The sequence below is a fragment of the Lissotriton vulgaris genome, chromosome 2_2 (assembly GCF_964263255.1).
Source record: "Lissotriton vulgaris chromosome 2_2, aLisVul1.2, whole genome shotgun sequence".
Classification (NCBI taxonomy): Eukaryota; Metazoa; Chordata; class Amphibia; order Caudata; family Salamandridae; genus Lissotriton; species Lissotriton vulgaris.
Window position 1 is genome coordinate 312,638,662 of NC_141688.1, and position 27,315 is coordinate 312,665,976.

Sequence of the window (27,315 nt, forward strand, 5' to 3'; positions counted from 1 at the left end):
AAAACTGAAAAGGAATTTGCTTTCTGGATGTAAGGGGATGGAAAAGAATGCGTGGCACAGATCGATGACAGTGAACCATTCTGCATTCCAGGGAATCTGGTATAGTATCACTGCAGGGTTGGGTACAATAGGACAGCAAGGCACAACAATTTGGTTTACCTTGCGCAAATCTTGCACCACCCGGTACTTCCCACTAGGCTTTTTGATCCCAATGATAGGTGAATTACAGGGGCTGCTCAACACTTCTTCTATTATTTCTGCTTCGAGCAGCCTCGTAATTTCAGTCGCTACTCCTGCCTTTACTTCTGCACTCATTTTGTACTGTCTGGTTTTCGGGTAGATAGCATTTGTTTTTATTGCTATTTTAACTGGGTCCACATTTGCCATCAGGCCAACATCTTTTCCCGTGAAATCCCACACTTCTGGTACTACCCTTAACTGGAGCTCTTCAGGTAAATCCTCTATTGTCAAAGGCTTGATATCAGCATCTTGTCTGACTAACATCAGTTTGTACAGGCCATCTTCATCGGGGGTCTGAATTTCGACGCCATTTGGTGTGCAGAAAATGGTACAACGCATCTTGCACAATAAATCACGTCCTAGCAGGTTTACAGGACTGGAATCACAGACCACAAATCTGCGCATTTCCTTGAAATTTCCTATAGAAATCTCCATTGGTTCAGTTACAGGGGTACTTATTATCTGATTTGAGACGCCCACTACTTGGATTGCTTCTCCCGAGAGGGGTAGGTTAGGAACATCCACTGTTCTTACAGTAGATCTGGTAGCACCAGTGTCCAACAGAAAGGTGACGTCTTTTCCCTCAACCTTTCCTTCAATGTATGGTCCAGTCTGGTCTACCGGTAAGGAGGCGCCAAGTACGCACTCCTCATCCTCCCCTCTCAGGCCCCGTCAATCTTGATCCTCACAAAGGAAGGTATCATTTAGCAAGTACTGTGGAATGACTGCGTTTCTTTCATTCTCAACCTCCCATACTTCCGCCCTCTCATTCTGCTGACCCTGACTCTTAAAATTCTGTCTAGGAGCGCGAGGTACTGGAGGTAATTTTACCTGTTGCTGGTTCTTTCTCGTCCCCTCTTTCGGTACCTGTGGATTTAAACCATTTACAGGGGCATTACCGGCCTGTAGGTGTGGACACTCGTCTCTCCAATGCCCCATCTGGCCGCACCCATGGCACGGAAACTTTTTCATGGCCTCTTCACGACTCATTTTAGGTCTGGGCTTTCCTCCCCCCCCAGTACTGGTATTCTGAACATTATTATCAGAAGTCAATTTACTTAACTGTTTTTCTTGTTGTTCAGCTAATTTCACCTGTGCCCACATGACTTTTTCCTTGAGGGCCTTCTTTTTATTTTCGATTTCATCTTCGCAGTATTTTGCATATTTCAGGACATCATCTATGGGCTTTCCCTGCCAACTGATTTTGTTATCTCGAATCCATTGTGAGATTTCAGGCCTTAATCCTAGTACAAACCTATAACTGAAATGGGTCATGTCTTTCATGTCTACATTATCGATACCACTGTAAGTTTTGAATACTTGCAGTAACCTTTCATAAAATGAATGCACCGTTTCATCACGTTCTTGGGTGGTTCTATCTATACGGGTCCAATCTGTCTCCTTTGCTGGTACCTTTTTCTTGAGGTATTGTATGACTTGCTCATATTTCCTCATTACTTCAGGTGCGGGAGCTCCTGTTTTCTCATCTCTGGGGAATTCCTCACTGGGCCAATCAATTTCAATTTTACAGTCGGTCCACAAATCTACAGGGACCACAATGTCGAAAAACCCATCCAGGTCTTTCAGCAGACACTTCTGGACTTTTATGAAACGTTCTACCTGTCTGTACCAGTCAACTGGTTTCTCACGTAATTTCGGGAAGTCGTTTGTAAATGACACAATGTCTTGTCTGGACCAAGGGACATGGACATATTTTCCTCCCGGGACCTCTCTCATGGGGCACAATTTTTCTGTTGGGGTTACTTCCTTTAATACGAATTCTGAAGTTACTGACCCAGCCCTGCTGCCTTCCTTTTTCTTTGCCCACCTGGTCCTCCATTTTCCCACTTCGCCCCATTTCTGCAGGATTTTCAACAATTCTCTTACTTGGATCTGTTTTCCCATCACATTCAGGCTTTCTAAATCCTTGTCTGAGAAGTCCACTCTGTAGGGTTTCTGAAGAATTTTGGAGCGACTAACATCAACTCCCATTTCTGTGGCGGCATCCATTATCTTTTCATGGAGCACCCTAGCACTCCGGGTAAGATTTTTACTGATGAATAGTAACTCTTCTTCATTATACGAGCTTAGGCGCTCAACTCCCACGTTCCCAGCCATCATTTCTTCTATTTCTATTCTTAATTTATATATTTCCAATGCTTTAGGTTGGGGAGTGGCCTCCTTCTCTAGCTCCTTTGTCCATCTGTCCAATTCTTCAGGGGAAACTAAAGTGGCACTCCTAACTCCAGTTGCACTTTCAATCACCACCTCCTTTTGTCTGGGCTGACTTCTTGTCCCTGCTATACTGGCCCTTGACTCCCTTATGGGCAGATCCATCAAACTTCCAGATTCACACTCACTTTCCTGATCCTCATCTATGAATACTTCCTTCCTCGGGGTCTGGATGCTAGGAGTAGGCAGTATTGGGGTGATAACAGGAGGATGGGGACTAGTCAGGTCATTTCTATACATTGGGATAGCAGGACCAATAGTTACCGGAATAGTCAAGGAATCAGGATGGGGATGCATCTGGGCAATGGTTCGAACTAATTCCTCTCGCTGTTTAGTCAGGGCTTCTTTCTCTTTTTCCTGCAACCCCCTTTCAGCAGAATTGCCATGCAATACCTGAGGTACTAAGGACGGATAAATACTCGGGGCAGTCGGAGCAACCAATCGAGGTGGACTTTCTCCGAATGGCTGATAATTTGGGACTGTGGACTTAGGTCTGCAAAACCCATCCCTTCCACTGGTTTTACTGCCTGTAGCTGTTCCGTCTGTATCACTTTCCCTCCTACTTCGGGGATAATTTGTGAAGGGATTTTGAGAATGCACCGGTTCTAATTCGGCAACATAAGGAGGTGGATTCTTCATTAACAAATCTTCCAGGTGTTCATCTTCTATGTCCCCCATAGGTGCTAGGTGATGGGTCTTTTCTTTACACTTTCCTCTCTTCTCTTCTGATACCCCCATCATAGGGAACAGCCCTTCAGTTAACATAGATTGCCTCCACTGTTTCATTTTCTGCTCTTTGGTTGGCGTTGGAAGCCTGGGGTACCATTTACTCACTCCCTTATCCATCCGGGGTTTATCCCGCTCTGCAGCCTCAATCTCCCATTCCTCCAAAGCTTCGTACTGGGTCAACCTAGGTCTAGGGTGTAATTCATTCATGCGGGTCCTTAAGTTAAAAAGGATCCGACCATTAAATGTACCTTCAACAGGGAATGCTAGGACTCCGTCATCTACAGTATACTTTGCCCAATTTTCTAGCCAGACACAAGTGTGATACCCTTTATCAAACAACATGAAAGAGGCAGGGGTATTTGGCGGGGGAATGAGTACGCCTTCCCTCGTTCTAATGGGTTTGTCAGTTTTGAAAAAATTCTTTACTTTATCGGAGAATGACAGTTTTCTCTTTATTCCATACATCATGTGTGGTCTACCTCGTACAATCTGCTCCTTATGAAATCCTAGGTATTTGGGATTTGGTATGAAATCTGGATACCACATACAACTCTCCAGACTCGCTTCTAGCTCGGCTGGATTAATTTTGTTTACTTTTGTGCTTCCAATGCTAGCGCGACTTTTATTTCGCACCACCCAATCAGGTCAGAGAATACAAATACGGTTAACCAATGGGTGCGCGGCCTTTTCGCAAGACAGAGTCTCACGCTTCGGCACTCACCCCTCCTTTACAAATTCAGCTCCACTACCCACCCGCTGTTTTGACCAATACCAGCGCGGCACGGAGTGACGTCAGAGCAGCTCTCCGACTGACTCCCTCCTTCACAAGGTAACGGAAACTTTTTACTCTCTCTAAAGTGCGAGTGCAAGTTTTAGTTAATAACACGCAACGCTTGCCACTATGTCTGAGTGTTCTAAAAAGAGAAAAGACTTTTCTTTCGCTACTAGTAAACCACTTCTGTCTACTTTTCATTCACTCTGGATAGACTTCGTTGCCTGTCCCTTCACACCAGTAATATAGAACCCGTTATTCTTCTGACTCATCCACCTTAGTCGGGGATATGTACTGAGCCAGGATTTCACCAGCGAACTATTTTACTTACCAGACAAGCCTCAGAGACCCTACTACTCCTTCCGTATGCGACCCTTACTAGGTGATATCGCAATGAAAGTTTTATAAAGGACTCGTAGCTACCATTCACTCCAGAAACAAAGGTCCTAATTAGTGCTTCCAGTTATCCTTAACCCTGCACTAATACCTCAAACTTAGTGACTTCAACAGCTAACCGGATTCTGCTCACCGTTAGCAACAATTCTGGGTTAATTCAACATGCAATATTTATAGCAGCAATGCAAAATCATGTACATTTATATAAAAAAACACATTTCATAAATTTTGAAAAAATACAGTAGAAATCAGCAGCACGTTTTATATTCAAGGTTTGTTTATGACTATCCTGTCTACCTAATCTAACTAGTCCAAACCATCCTCTGGCTGCCAGAAAATTACTGCTAGAGCGCGCAGTTCCCCCGGGTCACCCGAGTTTACCAATTCCTTTACACGCACTGGGCCCTTGGCGTGAAAAAAAAACCTTTTATTATCACACTAATTTGTTTGGGTGAACCGGGTGAGGATTTCTCCTCCTGCACGCTGCTAAGAGTAATCAAGTTTGGATTTACCTCTGCTTACCATGTACCCGACTTACCACAGGCACAATTCTTACGACGGACCTAGAGCTATCAGGGAAAATAGTAGGCAGGCCTAACATCAAGTACTCTTTATAATCAGAAAAATACTTTCCACAATTCTGTAAAATGACCACAGACACCTGATGAAGTTTAAAACTTTATATAAGAATTTCAAAGAGAAGATGCCAAGATAATAAGCGATACACAGAATAATATATCAAACATTAAAATCAACACCAATAGGTAACTTTGCATCAAAATTATGACCATTAGGATATATGGGAAGACTAAAGGTAGAAGTTTATAGAACAAAACTAGTCACTGCAATTTTATACTAGAACATGGGACTGGGGATGAGACCTAGAACATGTACTTAACCTAAGTGTATTAAGCTATTCTTGCTAAGTTCACTGCAATCCACTAAAGGAAAGGGAAAAACGGGAACATGCTATTGCTTTATAAAATCAATGAACTCCTAAAGGAGAGGGGGAGAGAAGGAACCAACTAAAATTCAGACACATATATTTGATATTTCAACGGCAATAGAGCAATATCACAGGTAAGAATGCTTTAACAGATCAGTCAAAAGGGTGAGAGAGAGAGAGAGAGATAGAGATACGCAAACCCACAATCAATAATTACCTAGTTCAGATTGAAGACCAACCCTGGCCACGGGTCAGTTGGGAAGACGGGGACAGGGACCCTCAGAAAAGGAATGCCAGAATGCGAGCAGGTACAGCTCACGGACAGTAAGGACAGGATACCCCTCAGGTTCAGGTCAAGGACTGGGCCTCCCAGGGTACGGCCAACACCCACAGCTTCGGACAGCAACGCCTGCGTTACCCCCTCCTGCAAGTAATCCGCCAGAAACCCCGATTGGATTTTCGAATTCCCCAGCAAAGTGCTTCGCCAGCACTTAGGATTTTCCACCCCTTAGGAGATTGTGGAAAGTATGGACAAAGTGCTCCGCAGCACTTTCAGAATGAGCACCTATTGAGATCGTAGGGTCAGTGACAGGTCTGCTACTCGGACAAGTCGGACAATTTTCCTAAGCTAAACTAGGGCAATTATACTAGTTTGGGGACCCTCAGACCACCCACTAATGTTGCAAGTGACAGTTTCCCACATTGTGATTGGTCAGGAGAGGTGGTGCGGTCATTACCACCTCCTAGAATTCAACGTTCCCATCATAATTATTCAATTTTGCACACCCGCCCCCCTGGTTCACGTTCCCAGGCATAGGAATACAGAAGACAATGCAAGAGTCCAGCATATAGCAACAGTGTATGACAATTCAAGGTGTAATCTTGCATCTTCGGGATGGGTTCCCAGGCGCATCGGGCTCCAGGAGCCAGCTGGCTAGTTTTAGCTTCTGCGCAGTTAGGACTTTCCCTGGTCAGCTGACAGGGTTCAGAGGAGCCTCAGCATGGCGTCGCTCATGTATGCCCCAGCCCACAAAGACGCGGTACATGAAAAGTAAGCGAGAACAAATTAAAATCACACATAAAAATGATCGCACTGTATACCATGATAAAATCTAACCAACCCTTACTTTATAATGACTATAGCATTATGGATTAGTGCGAAAAGACAGATAGGCTAAAGCAGCAGTAGCAAGCAGAGAGCGTGGTGAGAGACAAGCGGCCATATTTTGCATCAGTGCGCATGAGCACAGAATCCCTCCAGAATGCGAGTGCGTCACATCACATGGGTATGACCGACGCATGCGCAGACTGAATCTCAGCGAAGCAGCCATTTTCAGTGCAAGCTTCGTTTTAGTACGAGAAAACAAACAAGCAAGCATCCTGGGGACACCCGCGTGTTGGGAAAACACTTTATAAATGACGAACAATGGCGTTAATATCATTATGCGGTTTAGACAAGGATTTGCATACGAGCAAGGCGCTTTACGTGCGAATCCTTGCTCCATCAGAAGCATCACCCAGGCGCATTGACGCCCGTTCCTTTCTTTCCACGTCTTCAGACTCCGCTACATCCTTCTTCTAAAAAGTTTCCATTGCACAAGGATGTGACCTCATAAAAATACAATGTTTAAGCCTTATAGGGACTGTCACAAGCCTATTGTCTGTAAAGGGTCTCTCAAGGTGCGCCTCTGGTGCTTGGGCTTGTCGCAGGACTCCAAGGCTTATGATGACTGCACCTAGATGAAGGCAAAATTCTACAAAGTGAAACGCCGGATAAACTTGTGCTGGTCCAGTGCCAGATTAAAGGCGAAGACCCGCTCTGAAAGTTGTTCTTCAGGCAGCTCTTCCGCGTGATCAAGCACTTTGGGTAAGCAAAGAAACAACATGAGAAGTCCAAACAGCACTCATCCCTGTCCTGCCATTCTCGTTCTCCTGAGCATGAGCAAGTCTTCAAAGTGCCTCCAGGTCTCGCTCCAGCACCACTAAGGAGTCGAGTCTATCTCTGCTCCCAATGCGCCCGAGTTCCCTAATCCATCTGTTAAGTTGCAGCCGGCCGAGGCCTTTCAAGAAGCCAAGCTGTAAATTTGTGGCACATTTATGGCTCCCTCTGGCACGTCTTCGTTCCTGCAAGATCCACAGGTATTCCAATCGGTTACTGTGGCAGGTTCCATTTCAGTGCCATCTGGGTCCCTTGAATCTGGTTCCATACCTGTGTCTGACAAGAACGGAACCAAGGCTAGTCCCTTGAGCTTCTGCGTCCGCGAATAAAGACCCTCAACCCATTGTGGACTCCAATCCAGTGCCTTCTTGACAAACGCCACGACCAGATCTTGATCCATCTGAAACTGACACTTCTATTCTGACCATAGATAGTGTTATGGAGACAACAGTAGTGGGAATGGGGAAGAGTTTGATTCCCCTTATGGTGACAACTGGTACATTGACCTACAGGATACCAATGGGCTGGACTCCTCACCAGATACTTGGCTGGTTTCTTACTCTGAGTCGGCAACAAAGTAAAGCAGTTTTTATGCTGCATTGATCAGGGGGCTGCTGAGATTCTTGACACCCACCTCCCCATTATGGAGGTAAAGACAGACGTTTTGTTAGAGGTTCTACAGCCTGCCCCAGCACTGCCCAAGCACTCTATTGTTCTTCTTTGAAGCCCTCACTGAGAGACTTCGAACTGCTCCCTCAAAACAAGTAGATACATTGGGCAATATGTTCTCCTCTGCCTCAGTTCTCTCCTAGATCTTCGCCCTGCTAACACCTTCCTCTGCAAGGACTAATTCAAAATGCTCACGCTCGCCCAGGTTCTCCCAGCCCTGGGTCCCGGAGGCTGCTTGGTTGCATTGAACCTGCAGGACCCTCATTTTCACATCCCTGTCCTGCAGGGCCACAGACAGAGACCTGTCGGATGACATCCAGGTGTCAGAGGTAGCTGCTTGACAACAGTTGTACTAGCAACAGACCCCTCTCCCTGCCCCACCTAGAGTGGACAATGGTAATGGAGGCATGCTACTTTGTTGGAAAGAGCATCTGGGAGAAGTGGAGATCAGAGGACTCTAGCCTCCTATGGAGGTCCACCTCCATATCCATTTGCTGGAGTTTTGGGCAGTTCACTTTTCATGGAAGGCCTACCTGCGCTTCATCCAGGGATAGCTGGTGCATGTTCTCACAGACACCACCACCATGTGGTACTGCAACAAGCAAGGTGGGACCCTGTGCCTAGCGTCTCCAAGTCTCTGGAGCTGACCAAATTGTCGGGGAATTCCCCTGGTGTCACACCACCTTTTGGAATCTTTAAACATAATCACAAATGTAATCCACACCCATAGATGGCACCTGGCATCTACCATTGGGAAAACCCTGGTCTGATTGCTTCACAACTGCGTGAAACACACAATCTCTGCACTTAGAGTGGAGCATGGAACTCCGTTATGCCTTCTTGTCGATACCTCTACTGCCCTGAGTTCTGAAGAAGATCAGGTATGACTGGGCCCAAGTCATTCTAGTGTCTCTGGATTGCTGCATGAGAATGTGGTACCCAGAACTTCTGAGCTGTGAGCATCTGTCTTCCGATCAGACTGCCACTTCGAGAGGACTTCCTGTCGCAGCAGCAGTGCAAGGTTCTGCACTTCTGTTCGTGGAAATTGAGCAGCAACAGTTGGTACACCATCATCTTCTTTCTGAGGGCATGAATGCTGTTTTGGCCGCCAGGCAGCCTTCAACTAAATTTGTGTATGCGGCTCACTGGGACATATTTGTCGCTTGGTGCACTACCTGCCAGTAAAACCCTTTGCCGGCAAAACTGTCAGATGTGTTGTTTGCTTTGTTTGACCCAGCAGGTATTGCTCCGGGCACTATTAAAGGTTACCTGTCGGTCCTTTCGTGCTTTTTTAATTTTGCCGGACCATCTGTCCATGTTCAAATCATCAGTTGGCATGCATTTCCTAAAAGGTTTACAGTATATGCTTCTTGTAAGCCTTTCATGATGCCATAGTAGGACTTAAATCTAGTTCTCCCAGTTCTAATGATGTATACCCAGCAGAACCCCTGCACAGTTATACATTGCAGCTACTCACTCTAAAAACTGTCTTCCTGGTTGCAGTAACATCCGCACACTGGGAGAGTAAACTTCATGCTTTTTTGGTCCAACTTCCATCTACCATTTTTTTTCTGGAGAACCTGGTGTGAAGGGCCAAAGGTGGCAATGTCTATTCATGTGGGACAAGCCACCACGATTCAGACCACCTTCACTCTGCCTCATACTTCGGAAGAGACACTGCTTTGTTATCTATGTACAAAGAGCGAAATCTGCAATTTGAAAATCCACCAGAAGAACAAGTTACTTACCTTCAGTAACGCTCTTTCTGGTAGAAAATACGTCTAACATTAAATTTCTCTACGGTTAGATAGAGTATCCACCTGAAAGAGCGTTAGCAAAGGTAAGTAACTTTTTCTTCAGGACATTGATTAGCAAGGGGATAATTAGTTCTTGGTTTGCTTGAATATCCTTATTTTCTTTCCTGTGTTCTGAAAGTCTGAGCTGTATCACTTGAGACTGGTAATAAAGGGTAGTACCTGTTAATACAGTGCGAGTTCAAGGAGCTGTATTTGCTGGATACCCCAATACCTTGTCAATCTTTTTTGAGCTGCTGCTGGTCATCTCAGAAGGACGGGGAGCTCACCTTTGAAATGTTCCGTTCTCGTGTAGCACATCACTGGAGTTCAGCTTTGTTTAATTTTGTTGAAGGCAAAACAGATTACTATATGTAACTACACATTTCCAGCTGTAGTATTTTTCATAGGGTGATATGCTTGTATCATCCCCATCATCCGGCTGGGAGTCTGTAAGTAATTTACAATAGCATTTTCATGGCTGCAAAACTTTAAAACTGCATTTATTTAGTAGAACATTGGCCTACTTAAAAATCCCCCAAGTATCAGATAGTGAGGTGAATTTGCTGGTGAACTTCCCTCATCTTTAAAAACCATCAGACTTCACATTTCGACTGTGAAGGGATAAAGCTAGGTGGGGAGGAAGGAGGGCCACAGGTGAACGTAGTTAAGAATCTAATGCCAGAGAACTGCATTGTAAGTAAGACACTCGTTCCTTTTCCCGAAATGGATCGTCCATAGTTTCATAGTGTTAAATTTAAATAGCAATCAATGCATTAGGAAACACATTGAGAAAAGTGGAAGGTGAAAACGCAGGCTCACCTTACAGAAGGGAGTTACAAAGAGCTGCTTGTCTTACTGCTGATCTGCACGTTTCTTGTAGCACCTGCTCTCCCCCCACAACAATAATTCTTGGTGAGTTGTAGTTACATTTGTGTAGCGCGTCATACCCCTTTGAGCAGGTGCAGAGCTCATTTTTGGGATGGTAACACTTCAGACCTTGGGGCAGTGCCCGGTTGGGAGGCTGCATGTGAGCCTATGCAGGAAATGTTGTACTGTTGTGTGATAGCTAGAGTGGTGCCCTTATCTTGTCTTGTGTCACCGTGCTCGGCAGTGTGATGTCAGTAACTGTTATCTAAATGCAGCAGTCGGGACATTCTTCATATCCAGCTGGAATGGTCTTCATTACAGTCATCCCCATATGAGTAACGCTTCTGCGTTTTCCAATTTTAAATACGGTGAGGGACGAGGGCAGGACCTAATGAGATGGACTGTATTATAGGTATACATAGTGCCAGCCTTATGCGACTGAGCTCTTTGTGTTCAATGCCTTGGTTGAGTTTGATGGATGGTACTTTTTAAAACATAACAGTATAGGCGTCCTCTGGTTGCTCTGGTCTGTTCTTGCTAGCCAGCCGGGCTAGAAATATTGTCTCAGGACCACCAAGAATGATCCCCATGCTTGTATTGATTACAGACAGCCGTGCTAGAGTTGACTGTGGTGGCTCTTGAGATGTATTGGTGCTGATGTTATCCAGCCAGCACTGATGACCGGCCAGGGCACAGTTCAAATGCAGAGACTCTTGTTCCAGTTGGGGCTCCCTTGTACCGCTGTCAAACATCATGTACTGATTGCAGCTAGCAATGGTGGAATCCACTTGTGCTCATTCCCCAGATAATTGGCCAATTCTGCCATTCACCCTTGACTGATTACAGCTGACTACGGTGGCATGCACTTGTGCTGTTCCTGTGACATCTGTCCTTTTTGGGGCAGTTTTCCCTTATGATCTCATGTGGGCTTGTTCCTTTAAGGTTTTACTGTTGGTAACTGAGGGTAGTGTTTGTGCACATGGGTAGGGATGGGACCTGGGACATTAAGTTCTACGCTTGCCATGCCTTTTATCACATCATAAGGGGGCAGCTGTTCCTACAGGCTAGAAACCCTGCGAAGACTTTGGCTGTAGAGTTCCGGAGTGATCACCACAGTAGGTGTTTCCCGTAGCACACTGCAGATGATCTTCACTGTGTGTATGATAGCGCATCTTTAGGGCTGTGTCTGGTCGTGATCAGTTGTATCTTGTTTAAGATCCTTTGCTTAAGATTTCCCAGATAGTAGTTCTCTTCAGAATGTAAAGTTTCTTGGCGATGTACACATCATACACTTTCTGTTCTTGCTAACCTGCTCTGCTTTAAATCTGTTATCTGTTCTGTATTCCTCTGCTTGTGACTTTTGTATTAACTTTGTGTCTCTACTGCCTCACTTCCTTTTCATGCTAGCCAATGAGGATCACTGGCCTGAGGTATGTAAGATGATTTTTTTTCCCTTTTTGTTTGTTTTGTTTTCTTTGAACAACCTAGGTCGGCCTCCCAAATCGAATCCTCTGCTTGGGACACTCACACCGACATCCCCCCCATCCAGCCATACCAACTCCCCTGAAAGTGAACGGACAGACGCCGCTTTCCTTTATCCTGCTAGCATTGCGGCTGTGTCCTTCCCGAGCCCTGTTTCCACAGAAGTAAGTATCCGTTTGGGAAAGGACATTTAGTCACTTTTTTAGAAAGAGGACTAGATACACTCCTAGGGCACCTAAAGCAGAAGTGCCATTGTGTGAATGTGTGTGGAGCCTGGCTGAACAGTGTGGTACTGCAAATTGCCACATTTTTGTGGTGGTGATGAGGTGCTGCCCCTCAATGTGACAGATACCCTCTTCCAGAAGTGCACACGTACCACTGATCACGTGTGTGGCAGGAGGCACACTGCCACAGCCAATGACACTGTTGGGTGCATCTGCAAGTATTTACTGAGCCAGTGTGGCATGAATTCTCTGAACGCCCTCAGGAACCCTAGTTTAGCCTCTTGGATCCCTGATACAGTTAGAGGTGGTGACCCCTTGGTGTTCAGAGAAGGAAACAAGTAATGAAATATCAATAATGTAGGATGGCACAGGCGGGTGGCATGCATCTGACGTCTCCCACAATCCTAATGGACAACCCAGTTTGTTACAACAAAAAGAAATATGTGAATTCAGGAGTCACACAGAATGTCAGGAGATGTTTAAAAGTGCTGTCCTCAATATCTACCATTTCTGGGCCAAGGAGTCACCCAAGGCAGCCATATACTATGATATAGGAGCATTTATGCTAAGAAAATATAGCGAAAAGACGTACATTAAACCAGGTAATAATGTAAACAAATCACTTGAGGGTCTGTACCTTGAATACAATGTCTCAAATGTGCAAGCAGCCCTCATTGAATGAAGGGTCTAGTAATAGGAAGAGTGGTGACCCAAAAAAACCCTGTGTATGTTATCCTGTGACACTGCCTTCAAGTCTCAGATAGTGTGTGAGGGCATGTAATGAGAATCTAATTAAATGTTCAGAAACTGTACATAATTCACCCATCTACTGGCTGGGCTCGGAGTAGGATCTTGTTTTTAATTAAAATTAAATAAAAGTGGATGTTGACTATAAGCAGGCCTCTATTGGCTCGCTGTGGCCTCAGCATGAAAGCAGCAATTTTCTACACCTTAGACACCATGTTCATATTGTTTTATTTTAACCTACAGAGTGGTGTCGGAGGAAACCACCATGTATGAAAGAATGCTCTAGGATTGAAGCCACCAATGTGCAATTTAGGAGATTAGGGCTCTGCTAATCGCGTTATATGAGAATGCCAGTGCATATAACGTCTGCGTGTTTTGTCCACCTTTTATAAGAATGGATGTCAACCAAAGACCCTGAAGTTTCAGCAATGGTTCCCATGTTTCATTCCTCAGAGCCAAGACAACATGTGAGGCTTTAAAAACTCTGGAGTTCTATTTGGGGCGACAGAAGATTTGTAGTGGCAACGGCTAAACTTTGGAACCTGCTCCCCTTACAAATTAAGACCAGTCCAACACTATTATCTTTTAGGAAACAAGTGAAAATTTAGCTATTCGAGCAATAAAAAGCCTTCCTGCTATCCTTACAGTCCATAGCGCCGAGACACCCTTGGGTATTTGCGCGCTCTATAAATTGTTAAAATAAATAAATAAAAATTTCTTAGCCAATACTCCAAAATGTATGTGGTAGGCCCTGGATTTTGATGAGGTTGCTTGATGTTGAAAAAAAACAAATTCACAGAGAATCCTGAAAAGAGAACTGCAGATTGAAAGGGGAAAGCTTTCCAGGAACGTCTACTGGATCAAAAGACTGATTCCAGGTTTATTCTAACCATTTAAAAAGTCTTAAGCCAGCAGTTCATTGTGGAGACACCATTAGTTCATAAACTGGATTTTGAAAAGAGATTAAATATTAAAGAAGTCCCATCCAGTGCATTATTAGCATAACTGAGCTTGAGGCACAGGCTTAGATCTCCTCATCCCTGGGGGATATATACCTCTGTTCCAAATACGAGATGACGGAAGTTCCTCATCCTTGAGCCAAAAAAACAGTTCATTTGGTTCTAAAGGCAGAAGCCTCAATGTTTGATTTGAAAGAAAACATCTAAACACTTATGCTTCCTTAAAAGTCATTGGTGAGAATTGTAAAAAAAAAAGTTGCCTACTTAAGGTGATACATTTAGAGAACCAGAGAGAGGATTTCTTAGCAAGAACAGAGAGCCCTTGGCGTTACAGTGAGTGAAGCCATTTCCTAGAGAGAATGCCACTCTTCTGCCATTTGCATAAGTTTCACAAGAAGAGGAAGGTGATTCAGTATATGCCATAGATCCACTTCTAGACAGTTCTAGTCTTCTAAGGGTACTCCTGCTTCACCTGTAAGTTGATGTGGGATTCAGTGGTAATTATGGACCTCTTTGGGGTGCCTCACAGCCAGAATCGCCCATGAGGACTAAAGGATTACCCAGTAAAACCCTGCCTATCCCATGAGGTTACAGAACATTGTTTCTCAAACTAGTGGTGACAACGCACTTCCACAACCTACAATAAAGAGAACAAACTTCTGTGTTTATGGTGATGGGAGACGCTGTCTGTCAGCCATTTCCCGGTATAGATACAACTCCTTTAGTCCATGCATAATGGCATTTCTGGGTGCTTATGATATGGCAAGCAGATGGCCTACTTCACATCAAGTCTTCATAGGCACTTTTGGCTAACATGTCTTCTTTTATCCTGCTGTTAAATCTATAGGTAATTAACATGCCTTTTTGATGGTACACATCTATTAAGTCAGGAAGTAGATCAAGCACTAGGGTGTGTGCAGGGTACTGAAACTGGCGATTCATTATTCCTTTTTGACAGAGAGGAATTTATTTGATGATATCCCAAATCGCTCTCCATGTAGCTACAAACCGTATACCAGTTGGGTCATACTAATCGCACTTCATTCAGCGCTCACTACTATACGGATTCAAGCAGTTGGTCCCATTATAAATTCCACCTCAAGCATGAGAACCAAGTGTGGTACGCAGTTTATGCCACTGCCAGTGTACCATGTGCAGGAAGACGTCTCATTCAGTGTGGCGGTCTCTTCAATGGCAGAAGGGTGTTGTGAACACATGTCCAAACGCACAATAGGTATGGTAGTAAACTCAACGTTCTGTGGTGCGTGAAAATCCCAAAGCCCTTCTGAGAGCATTCTAGAAAAGGGATGGAAAATCCTATCGTAGCATGCTTCACCAGCCCGTCTTGGTTGGATAGTACCACCAAGATGGTCTAAACCTCTTAAGAGAGGGAGATCATGAGAAATCCATTTCTGGATAAAAACTCCCTCCAGATGGTCCTAAAACTACCTTGGGGTTGACCCCTAAGATGTCTCTTAATTGAAGCAAACACCAGTCAGGGTTAAAATAATACAAATGGGGGAAGTTAGATATGTCTCCCTCACCTCATCACCCAACATGTTTGAGCCCTTTTAATAGTCCAAAGGGGTCTAAGGCCATCATCAGGGTTAACAGGATCCCTACAAAGACACATCCTGAGTTAGTCTGTGCAAAAGGCAAGAATAGGTCTTAACACATACTAGCCCGTCTTGTAAACAGCCACCCTACACTTCAGGGGAAACAGGCTTCACTGGTCTTGTTGGATGGCTGTCACTTCTGTAGTACCCCAATCCTCAAGATGATGAGTCTATGAAGTCCCCTTTTGTGGCCCTCAGTGGACCAAAATCTGTCTTATAAACTCTACCTTGAACATGAAATGTAAGAGTGGTGCTCACCCGGCTGATGCCGCTGCCAGTGTACTGTGTGGGTGTATACTCATCTTTCAACATGGATTTTTCTTCATGACTCGATGAAATAGAAGCACTCAGAACTACAGAAAGCTCAAAGACAGAAGTGTGTTGAGAACACGTGTAACATTCTTACCAGAGGTCATCAAGATGTTCCCTCCATTAGTAATAAGAAGGTGAAACTAAATATAGGAATGCTGATGAAAATTTTACAACCTTTACATCTTAGCAGAAAGACATCCTGACTTGTCTAGATTATCCACGTTTCACTCTGTAGCATACAACTCTGGTGGACAGGCAGAGATTACACTTTGCAGGTAAAAAGGCAGCATGTCTCTCTTAGATGTAAGAAAGGCTGATGCATGGTTCTTCCTCCACTTAGTCACTGAACAATATGTTCTGAAGTGCTGCAAGAGCAAAGGCAGGATTTGGACAGACAGTTCTAGGGAATGTTCGATTCTCCAGCTACATACCCGCTCCCTTGCATGGGACTCTGCCTGGCAGTCATTTCACTTCATGCAAATCTGTACAATTAATGTAATAGAAGAAACCATGACTTACCTCCAGCAGTGCTTTGGGACTTTGACTCCTTCGGATTCAAGCACCAAACACTTCACTGAGAGGGAAAAAAGTAACTAAAACCCATATAAGACTGCCATTGGTACCAGGTGCCAATGATAATAGGGAAAAAATCATTTGAAGATGTTGTCTAACGTGTTGGTCACAAGGGATTTGGGGTTTTTGGGTCTGTTTTGTTCTATATCCACTTTTGTTTTTCAGTTTAACTAAAAAGTAATGCTAGTCTGACCCAGTCACTAGATGGTCGAATCGTACAGATCATGTATTAGGATAAGCTGTAAAAGCATTGTTACAGGTAACTGACAGTGCTGCCCTCCAGTCTTGGATAATGTGTGTCTCTCACATGACAACACAGCCTTCAAGTCTGAGGTCAGAATGGGCAGTGGGTCATGTGACCGAAAGAGAGTGAGGCTGACTGACAGGGTGTGAAGAGACTTAATGTTGCTCTTAGGCCTGGGGTAACGTGCATCTTTGCATGCACTCCTGATACTGTTGTGTCCTCCGGTGTGGGATTAAGTCAGGGGACGTGCTGCTCTGTAGATTTCAGCTCCGGGATAACCAAGCCAAAGTGTTTGGACTTCTGGCTTTCGCCTGTGGTCTTGAGATACATGGTACAGCTCTCCTCTGACCGCATCCTCACAGCTGGTCTCGGATTCTGGACTGAGATCATGTAGTCATCACAAGTGGTCTGGGGTTCTCGCCTGGGAGGTTGGGAGGTTGTGTGGAAAGATGCCGTTGTGATGAGAATGTCCACTGACAGCATCGTCACAACTGATCTGGGATTCTGGGTGGTGAAATCATGCGGGGATGCCTTAGTGATCATGATGTTCTCTGATAGTATTTTTACAGCATGTCTGGGATTCTGGGATGAGTCATGTGGAAGGATACCTTAGCGATCAGGTTGTCCACTGATTGCATCGTGACATCTGGGATTCTGAGATGTGAGGTTGTGTGGAAGGATACCACAGCGATCAGGGTGTCCACTGACCGCATCGTCACAGCGTGTCGGGGATTCCTGGCTTTAAGGTCATGTGGAAGTATGCCTTTCCAATCTTCACCATTAAAGTCAACGAGTTAACCCTGTGTCCCTCGGAACCTGGGTATTATTGATATGATCTACAAATGGATTCTGCTGGGTAGAATGAATTATTTCTTTAGTGCATTAACACTTGAGTGTAACAACATTACTTTCCTTTAGTCTTAAACTAGTTTCGTACACACCACAAAGATTCTTTAAATTATACAAATATTTAATTTATATATTTAATTTAGTGAAAAAGAATGTAAAAAAAAATATCACAAACCGTTATACATAAGACAAATACAAAAATCTATGTTGTGTTATGAATTTCATCACTAACCAGCGATGTCAGTTAGTTATGGTTAGAGTGACTCAGGACGTGAGGTTATGCTTCAACGTTTCGACCCTGGTGTCTGCCCTAATGGAAGGGCATCACATAGGGTCTTTTTCAGGCCAAAATACAGCATGCTGTGACAGCCTAAATAAAAGAGGAGGAATTTATTAGGGGCGTGTGTACAAAACAAAGAGCACTTTTGTGTAATAAAAAGTTGTGCAGGCTAAAAGGGTCACTCACCAGAGTACTACAAAATTAGAGAACAAAAACTCCTCCAATCCTGTATAGAGTAAAGGTAAAAATCAATTTGTCTTGGTGTAATGCAATTCGTCCACCCCTCCAATTTTGAATGGAGTCAAACGTAAGAGATAATAAAGTCATCAAAAAAACAAAAATAATACTGCTGACTTAGGATATCTCATTAAATATGAGGTTAAAATATTAACAAGAACAGAAGTGAAATATTAACATCTTTTTGTGACATTTGTAATAAAGCTTGAAACATTGAGAGAAAATATTTGAACCAGTAGTTGAATGGTTGCAGAGATTGATGCTGTGATGGCGCGGAGTGATGCTAGGGTTGCGCTGAGTGATGCTAGGGTTGCGCTGAGTGATGAAGGGGTTGCGCTGAGTGATGCTGGGGTTGCGCTGAGTGATGCTGGGGTTGCGCTGAGTGATGCTGGGGTTGCGCTGAGTGATGCTGGGGTTGCGCTGAGTGATGCAGGGGTTGCGCTGAGTGATGCAGGGGTTGCGCTGAGTGATGCAGGGGTTGCGCTGAGTGATGCAGGGGTTGCGCTGAGTCATGCAGGGGTTGCGCTGAGTCATGCAGGGGTTGCGCTGAGTGATGCTGGGGTTGCAAGAGGAAAAAAATGAGCCTAACAGGGGCAGAAAGGCACAAAAAGCGAGTCTAACAGGGCAGAAGGGCAGAAAAACAAGGGATAAAACTAGTCTAATAGGGGCAGAAGGGCACAAAAAAGCGAGTCTAACAGAGGGCAGAAAAACGGGAAAACGAGTCTAATAGGGGCAGAAGGGCAGAAAGGCACAAAAAACTAGCCTAACAGGGGCAGAAGGGCACAAAAAAGCGAGTCTAACAGAGGGCAAAAGAGAAAGAAAGGGAAAAAACGAGTCTAATAGGGACAGAAAGGCACAAAAAACCAGCCTACCAGAGGGCAGAAGGGCAGAAAAACGAGTCTAATAGGGGCAGAAAGGCACAACAAGCATTAAAAATATAATGAAAATTAAAGAAAACCTTTGTATGCTAGTTATTTGTCTGCTTTTATAGATCAATTTGTTAGCTTGTATTTTGCAATATTAGTATGTAAACATTTAGAAAGGATATTCCAGGCAAATTTTAACAAATGGTGCATTTTCAAGCTACTTTACCCAGAGAGCTTCTGATGAGTACTTTATCGTATCATGTAATGCAATTACCAGCCCATCCGGGGAGCCATGCAGTGGTGAGCAAGGGGCAGGATCCCAGAGAAGATCACAAAATGTTTACACGGAGGTAAGTACCATGTGCGTGGGTTCATCAGAACAGACTTCTAACTTCTTTGGGACACAGTCATTCTACCTCTCTTAACCGTAGTTTCATGATCCATAAATGAGAACATTGTACCCAACAATAAAACGAACTTACTGCAAAAGGAGTCCCCATACCAATGCACATGCATCACAGACTACAGTAGGCGTCATGGCTCGTTTTCTTCTAGGTCCACAAACTATTCTAAGACATAGTCTAATGGAAATTAAGAATGCAAACCTCATTTAGTAATTAATATATAGAAGTAATAGGTGTACTTTCCACTCTTCGGGGATATTGCGTGGTTCTAACATCTAGTAGTGCAATGTAATGTACTTGAAGCCTACGTGTATGGTCTCTGAGCTCTCATATACAATGCATACATGTATATATTTAGAAAGAAGCGCACGAGCTCCGTTTGTCAGGAGACCTGGGAACGCTCGCTCCTCCAGATCACCAGAAAGCTGCCTGGTCTCACATTACAAACAGCTCAGGCCTGAAGCCGCACCCGCTGGAGGAAGCGTTGCCATGGAAACCCACAGCAGTCTGTAATGCGAGCCTGTACTCAAGGCATTTACATCTGCAACTCCTCAATGGCAAAATCTTCCAATTTCATGCCTTTCACAAAAATATCAAAACACGCAGTTTGCAGCGATCAAAGCACCCATGACGGCGTCTGTTTGTATGCATATACAGCATGTCCTTGGCGCAATTCGTAAACCCCGCAGCAGATGATTTCAAGTTTTAAGAAAAGTCATTTTTCTCTTGCAAGATTCTAAATCACAGCGCTTTCTTAGGCACCAGCAGCCTGACCGCACCATCGGTCCGAATACACACACCTCAAGTGCTGCTCGTAACTAACAAAGTCCATCAAGGACAGCGCACGCGCAGAGTGGACTGTCTAGGACGAATCAAAATTAAATCCCTTTATAAGAGCAGCTTCAGGACCTCTCAATTAAGATGTCCTGGATAATGTTTATCATCATTTATATAATATCTAAATTTAAAAACTATACATAATGAGCACAATAAAAACAAACTCTTGGCATTGCTGTGGGGAGGGGGGAGAAATGCACGGCCTGGCGGCCGTGAAAGTGAAGTGAATTATTAGGGGAGGAGAAATGCCTGCCTGAGGCCGAGCGCACGCTGGGGGAAGCTTCAGATGCCAGTGGGAGGGAGGCTGATTGCTTTGTTGTGGACGCACAGATGGTGCCTGTGGGGAAAGCGTGTGCTTGTTCACGTAAACAATTGAATATCTGCCGTTGGTTTGACAATTATTTTACCTACTAAAATTCTCCCCTATCCATTCCTTTGGAATGGCACAGGCGAGCCCTAAAAAACTAGTCTAACAAGGGCAGAAGGGTCCAAAAAACGGGTCTAACAGAGGGCAGAAGGGCAGAAAAACAAGGGAAAAAAAGAGTCTAATAGGGGCAGAAAGGCACAAAAAACGAGTCTAAGGCACAAAAAGCGAGTCTAACAGAGGGCAGAAGGGCAGAAAAACAAGGATAACCAGGGAATTATGGGGAAAGGAAGAACACACTAGTGTCCTTAAACACATACTTTGATGAGGTCACATAACTTTGATGAGGTGGGACTAATGCAAGTACCTACTTTCGAAGTTGGCCTTCCATCAGAATGTGAAACTAATACCACCTGCTAAACCCATTTGACTACAGAAGTGTTTCCAAGCTTCTGTGCCAAACACTTTTGCCAACAAAATGACTACTATCCATGCGGGTGTGGGGAAAGAAGTAACCATAAAAACACTTGTGTCCCTTCAGAGCCAGCAGAGTGCTTGAGAAGCTTGTGACACAAAAATCAAAAATTATTTTATTTTAAAAAACGGGTGAATGTTCACAACCAAAGCTTTCCAGTTTGAAAGTAACACAAAAAGTAAGCACTGAAAGCTCTGCAGTGTTACTGCCCATGTCATTTACATCAGCTCATGTTAGACGTTTTTCACTACACGTGCACCACAAAAATAACACTTAGCACCGAACATTTGTAGCTTGTCCGTGACATTAAGAACACCCATATCTCGGTGCCTGGAAAAGAGAGAAATAAACAGCAGGGCGGGGTGGCGGGAGAGGGAGATGTCGAAAGAAAGAAAATCAGGGACAGAAATTAGGAATTCCAGATATAGACAGAGAGAGATAATGAAAGACCGGCAGAGCAGGACAAAAGTTAAAGATAGGGAGAAGAGAGAAAGTCGGACACAATGATACACAAAGATACAGAGAGAGGGAGAAAGAAGACAGACAGGAAGTGGCAGAGAAAGCAGATGGAGAGACAGGGAGAGAGCGTCAGAGTGACAGATGGCTAGAGAAAGATGAGGAAATAAAAGGGAGGCAGAGAGACATAAAAGAGAGAAAGCAAAAGAAAGACAGAGACTAAGAAAAACAGAGCCAGGATGTTACATAAAGAAATGAAAAGAGGAAGAAAGAATGTGAAGTCAGAGTAGGGCGGAGGATAGGAGGCGGGGGAGAGCTCTTTGAAATGTGAAGCTCTCGGCGAGGGGGGAGGAGAAGTGAGCGGATCCCTTTGAAGCATGCACGGCCTCGCGGCCGTGAAAGAAGTGTGAGCAAGCAACAAATGGCTTTCATGTGGTGATGCGCGGCAGGCGGATAGAAGCGCATTCACGAGACCACATGCACCTCTGGAAATCCGCATTTTTCAGAGCTTAGTTTAGCTCTTAGTTTAGCCCCAATAGTCTCGTCCTATTCATTCCTTGCGGAATGGAATAGGATGAGACCTAAAAAGGGGATGGTGGCCTCACCAGCAATGCTACTTCGTCAGGACTCGATCCTCACCCAGGTAGTATAAAATAAACTTGAAATGCATCCGTCAGGAAACTTTGAGCAAAGCACAAAAGATTTTTGTGCACTCAATTGCCAAAAACTCTGTTTCCCATGTTATGGCAGAATCTGCTGTGTAAATGTAAACTGTTTAGGATATGCATAGAGCAGATGTACATGTCTTGAGGGTAATGGCAAAACACAAAGTTTGCAGTTGCAATCAATTTGTCCAAATAAATAATTTACCTTGTAATCGTGAATGGGCTATATAATACAGGCAATGTATATTATCCAACATATTACAAAGTCGAATTTCCAAAAACGTGCCACGGATACTGTGGCTCAATCTGGCACATAAATGGCAATTATTAAATCCCGTCATGGAAATGACAAAAGTATAAAAGAATTGACAAAACGCCAAGTATGCTTACCCGAACAGTCCATTGCCCTAAATGCAACCCGAAACACGCAGGCTGTGTTGAGCCGATATTGTACAATGTGAGACTTCATGTCAATGCGTACGTCAACCGCGTATCTCGTGATTGTAGATGCTGTCTCCATCTTTATAATTATTTGTGATGCAGATATTTTGTTATTTTGTGAATGCTTCACCCTGGATAATATTGCAGTTTATTAAAGCCCACAAACTTCATTCTTTTTAGATCTTGCCTAGCGTTGCAGCGCATCACGCTGCTCACTCTGCAATACCTCTTGTGATCAAGGAGATTTCAGAAGGGGACTTGAAGCCCGCCCCTCTTTTTCATTGGTTGGGGTCACCGTTTATGCTAAACGGTGGCCTACCTTTGGAAATGAGTTTTTTTTTTATTGCCGCCCTTTCCCCTTTTCGTCCGGCCCATCCAGACTGGATCGTCTGCTTCACGACTGTTGTGAAGCAATTCCTTATCTTTATAGGGACCATCTCTTTCTAATTAGTTCCTCGCTTGTTTTGGGCTGGTCTCACTTTTTCCCCCTGCTGTGGTTTCCTTAGTGACGCAGCGATGACCAATGGAATCGCAGCTCCCCCCTCCTATACAGTACCAAGCAATGCATGGTAGCGACGAGAGGTAAGCCCACTGCAACCCTAAACTTAAACGCTTTTGAAAGAAGTGATATGGGGTTCAACAGCTGAAGCAGCGTTTCACAGATAACGTTGCTGAAATCCATGTAATTCTGTCCTCGTAGTTACCCATGCCTGTCTCTGCAGGAATGGCGGTTGGACAGTAAAGCTGAGCTTGCATTCTGTGCTTGTTTTGCTGTACGGTTTATTCCGTGGAGTGATCAGATGTGGTTCTGTCCTGACTTCGCTGTAGTAACAGAGGCACGCTTTGACTTGGGGCTGGGAGCATAAACGGACCGTCTCCCTAGCCCCCAAAACAACCAATGCTAGAGTATCCCCCCCCCCCCCAAAAAAACAAACTAGAGTTGGAGGAGACTTGCCACTACGCAAACTGCATAGTGTAATAATGTGGGGGAGGTCGTGGTGGTGCCATGCTTCTGATCGCTGTTCACTTGTATTACCTAGTATCGTTCAATTTCCCTGCTATGTTGTGTGGTATTTGTGTAACACTGTGATGCTTGCGGGCAGTGCAAGCGCTATATAACAACTCTCAATCAGATATTAAAAAAAAGTGGGGATTATGATCATCCCTGCACTCTTCGCCTTCGATAGCATACATGCCCACCACCTTTGACCTCAACGGGTTTGGGTCACCTTACAAAGTCTCCTGACGTCTCTCTCCTTGCGGGCTACAGAGTTTGGCGGGGGTGGAGAGTGTGGCTGTGAGGCCAGGCACTACTGTTTCCTTCCTTCACCTGTCCTAGTGTGCCCTCATGGAAACTCTGTCAGCAGCCTCACCATCTTACGTCCTCTCACCCCCACATGCACGCACTGTCGCACGGCAGTAAACGGAGCACATGTGCCTCCGTCACCACGGGCTCCCTCCCGTCTGCAGTGTTTGCAACAGCGAGGAGTCTTCTCGAGGCGGCTGGCTCCACCCAGGTAATTGCTTTTTTTCCACGAGCATCTCATTCATGTCGCTGGCCAATATAAAATAGTCAGAAGCAACATATGTTTTAAAAATACGGGACATTTGCTATTAGCGCTCCTATAGCTTCTAAACATATGTTTCATCAAATAGTAAGTCATGTCCAAATCTTCAGCTAAAGATATAAAAAAAACAATTTGAATCCTGTTCAGAATGAGGTCGGCGAGCCAGGCACTCATTTTGTTTGCGTCCTCCGGCGGAATTCGGGAAACATTGTAGTCAAATGGGAACTTTCATACCTCAGTAAATAAATGTGGCCATCTCGCCTTTTATCCACCCATCCTTCCTTTCTCTATCCGTCCACCACTTCTCTCCTCTCATGGGCCCTTGTTTCTATTCTCCTGCAGGGGTACTTTTAACTTGTTTGAAGAGCAGTGTCTCCAATCTAAGCCAAAGAAGCCATAAACAAGTTGTTAAAGGTTTGTGTTACACTCACTGCCCAGTGGCCCTCAAGCTGCTACAGTGTGGTAATAATGACGCATGACGACCCAGATGTTGTGCATTATGCATAGATTCGTAATTGCATGCCGGCCTGTGTTTTTTACACGTTTCTGCATTTCCTATGGCTTTGTACAGTTTTAAAAGTTTATTTCACACAGTTTGAGTTTTCACATATTGTTGAGCCGTTCATGAAAGAGTTAACTTGACATACTGGATTTTAAGTAAATCTGCACATTTCATAGAGGTATATGCATTTAAAGGCTGTTTCTTCACTTCTTATTTGTCTGGTCATTTTTCATGGATAGCTGACATTCCTACACTATCTTTCCTAGTGAGCTATAAGAGTGGCGCAGAGCAAAATAATGGGACTCCCTTGTAAAGTGTAATGAGGGTCCCTCAAATCTCCCATAGCTCAAAGATGTACATTCGTATTAGGCTGAATGGACCCCCTGAAGGTTTGGGGGGTTCTTGAAGGGGTGAGGCCTCCTGCACCGCAGGGGCCTGGTTATGTCCCTGAGCTATACAGTTGATGTACAGCTTCGATTTCACCAATGAGAACAAATGCTCTTTTCATCAGGTTAACGCAGTTGTGTATGGCTAAATGAGAAGCACTCAGGATAATGTGCTGCATGGCTGAAAACTTATAAGATCCTAAAGGCGGGACTGTTGCATTGCAAATGCTTGTTTTGATATGCATTGCCCTCTTGTTTGGACGTTATGGTCCTTTGGGATAAGTGGACCTTGTTTATGTTTTGTGTCCACATGTTTTTTCAATTGATTGATAGAATTTTTTACCTCACAATTGTTTTTGCTATCGGCAAACTTTGATATTTTTAATTCCCATTTCTGTGATGCGTTCCTTTTGCATGACTTGTTCTAGGGGCCTACGCATCACATGACTAACTCCCGAGGCATGTGATATGCGGTAGACGTATGCGTTGACGCGATGTCCCACATTGTACAGTACTGGCTCACAGCAGCGGAGTGCGCATTTCTTGCCGGTTGCAATTTGTTGGAGTCCTCTACGGATAATATACAGTGCCTGTATTATAGCCCATTCCCGACAACAAATTAAATTATTTGGACAAATTGGTTGTAACGGCATGTTCGGGTAAGCAAACTTGGTGTGTTGCCATTACCTCTATACGTTTGCCATTTCCATGATGGGTCTTAAAACTTCCTATTTATCTGCTAGATTCAGCCACAGACTCCCGGGCTCCATTTTGTTGGGCAAATAGCTTTATATTTAGTTTGAGTCCTCCACTGACAATATACATTGCCTGGAATAGCCCACTTCCGACAATGAATTATTTGGTCGGTGAAGATGGCTTTTTATTACACTACCCACAAAACATGTACATCTGCTCTATGCGTGTCCTTAACAGTTTGCATTCACACAGCAGATTCTGCCACAACATTGGAGACCACTTTTTTGGCAATTGAGTGCACAAAAATCTTTTTGTGCTTTGCTTGTAAAGTTTCCTGACGGAGGCATTCCAAGTTTATTTCTCACTACTTGTGTCACGATCGAGTCCCGACGAAGTAGCATTGCTGGGGAGTCAACGATCCACTTTATAATAGTTTGATCTCATTTTTAGTGCGATATCCTAAGTCAGCTATATGATATTTGTTTTCAGAGGACTTGAATATCCCTTACGTTTGACTCCATCCAAAGTTGGAAGAGTTGATGAATGCCATTATACCTAGATGACTTGATGTTTACCCTTTACTCCAGCCAGGATTGGAGTAGTTTTGTTCTCCACTTTTGGAGTATGTTATGTTACCCAGATTTATAAAGAGCGTGGCGGGCCCCGCATCGAGGCATCCCAGCGCTAAAGCTATCAGAAGCAGAGAGAACAGGGGAGCTAATAACTGGAGAATAGCCATGTCTTGTTTATTTTCCTGCAGATCCAGTGGCCCTGCCTGCTACAAACAGCTAGAGGGATGGAATTCCAGAGGGCAGGTGCCAGTGTCCGCATTGAAATGCCCCCCTGCTCTTGTCCTGGGCACTCGCGGTACACAAGCCAGGTACAAATCTGCTGAGCGCAAGGCTCGAACTGGAACATACAATGAGCACAGCTCACTCAAGATTTGGGGACCCAAGCCATAGAGGATCTTGTGAGTAGTGCATAGAGCTTTGAAGTAGAGCCTTTTTCTATAGGTAGCCAGTGAAGCTGGCGAAGAAGGTCTGAAGCATGGCAATACTTGGGTAGTGCAAGAGTGCACGGGCAGCCGCGTTGTGTGCCCGTTGTAGTCTTTTGGTTACAGATGTTTGAGGCATGTGGGCTGCTGAATTCATATCTGTGCATAGATCGCCGCCTTGTGTTGGGTCCAGATGATTGCATATTGTTGTCCTGGAAGAGTCTTTGTAGTATCGCGAGATAGGTGGCTCCTCCCCCGTACTACAGTGCGCATGGGCATCCTCTCCATCCTCAGATTGTTTGTTTCCGCCATTGGGTTCGGATGTACTTTCTTTGCTCAAGTTGGGAAACTTTTCTAAAGGCCAAAAGGCCTTCGGGGTCGTCGGTATTATTTCGATCGGTGCCGAATTCTTTGTTCCAGTTCTTCTCGAGCAGGGCGTCGAAGAGAGCCGCGTGGCCTTTTCGACACCAGAGGCCCGATCGTCGATGGAACGGAGCCCGTTCAAACAATGCCCCCTTTGTAACTCTAGCTACCCACACATCGATGTACACC

General features: G+C 44.5%; 1 protein-coding gene across 5 annotated transcripts in view; it reads left to right on the forward strand.

Annotated features, from left to right (window-relative positions):
- Positions 1 to 27,315, forward strand: part of PHF21A (PHD finger protein 21A) — a 679,011-nt gene that overhangs the window by 591,902 nt on the left and 59,794 nt on the right. For 4 of the 5 annotated variants that reach the window (XM_086959648.1, XM_086959650.1, XM_086959649.1 and 1 more), the window contains one exon: positions 12,075 to 12,232. In XM_086959648.1, the coding sequence (XP_086815774.1) occupies positions 12,075 to 12,232 (158 nt within the window). Of the gene's footprint in view, positions 1 to 11,993; positions 12,017 to 12,074; positions 12,233 to 27,315 lie in introns of all 5 variants that reach the window. The other variant, XM_086959652.1, reaches the window with a different exon arrangement.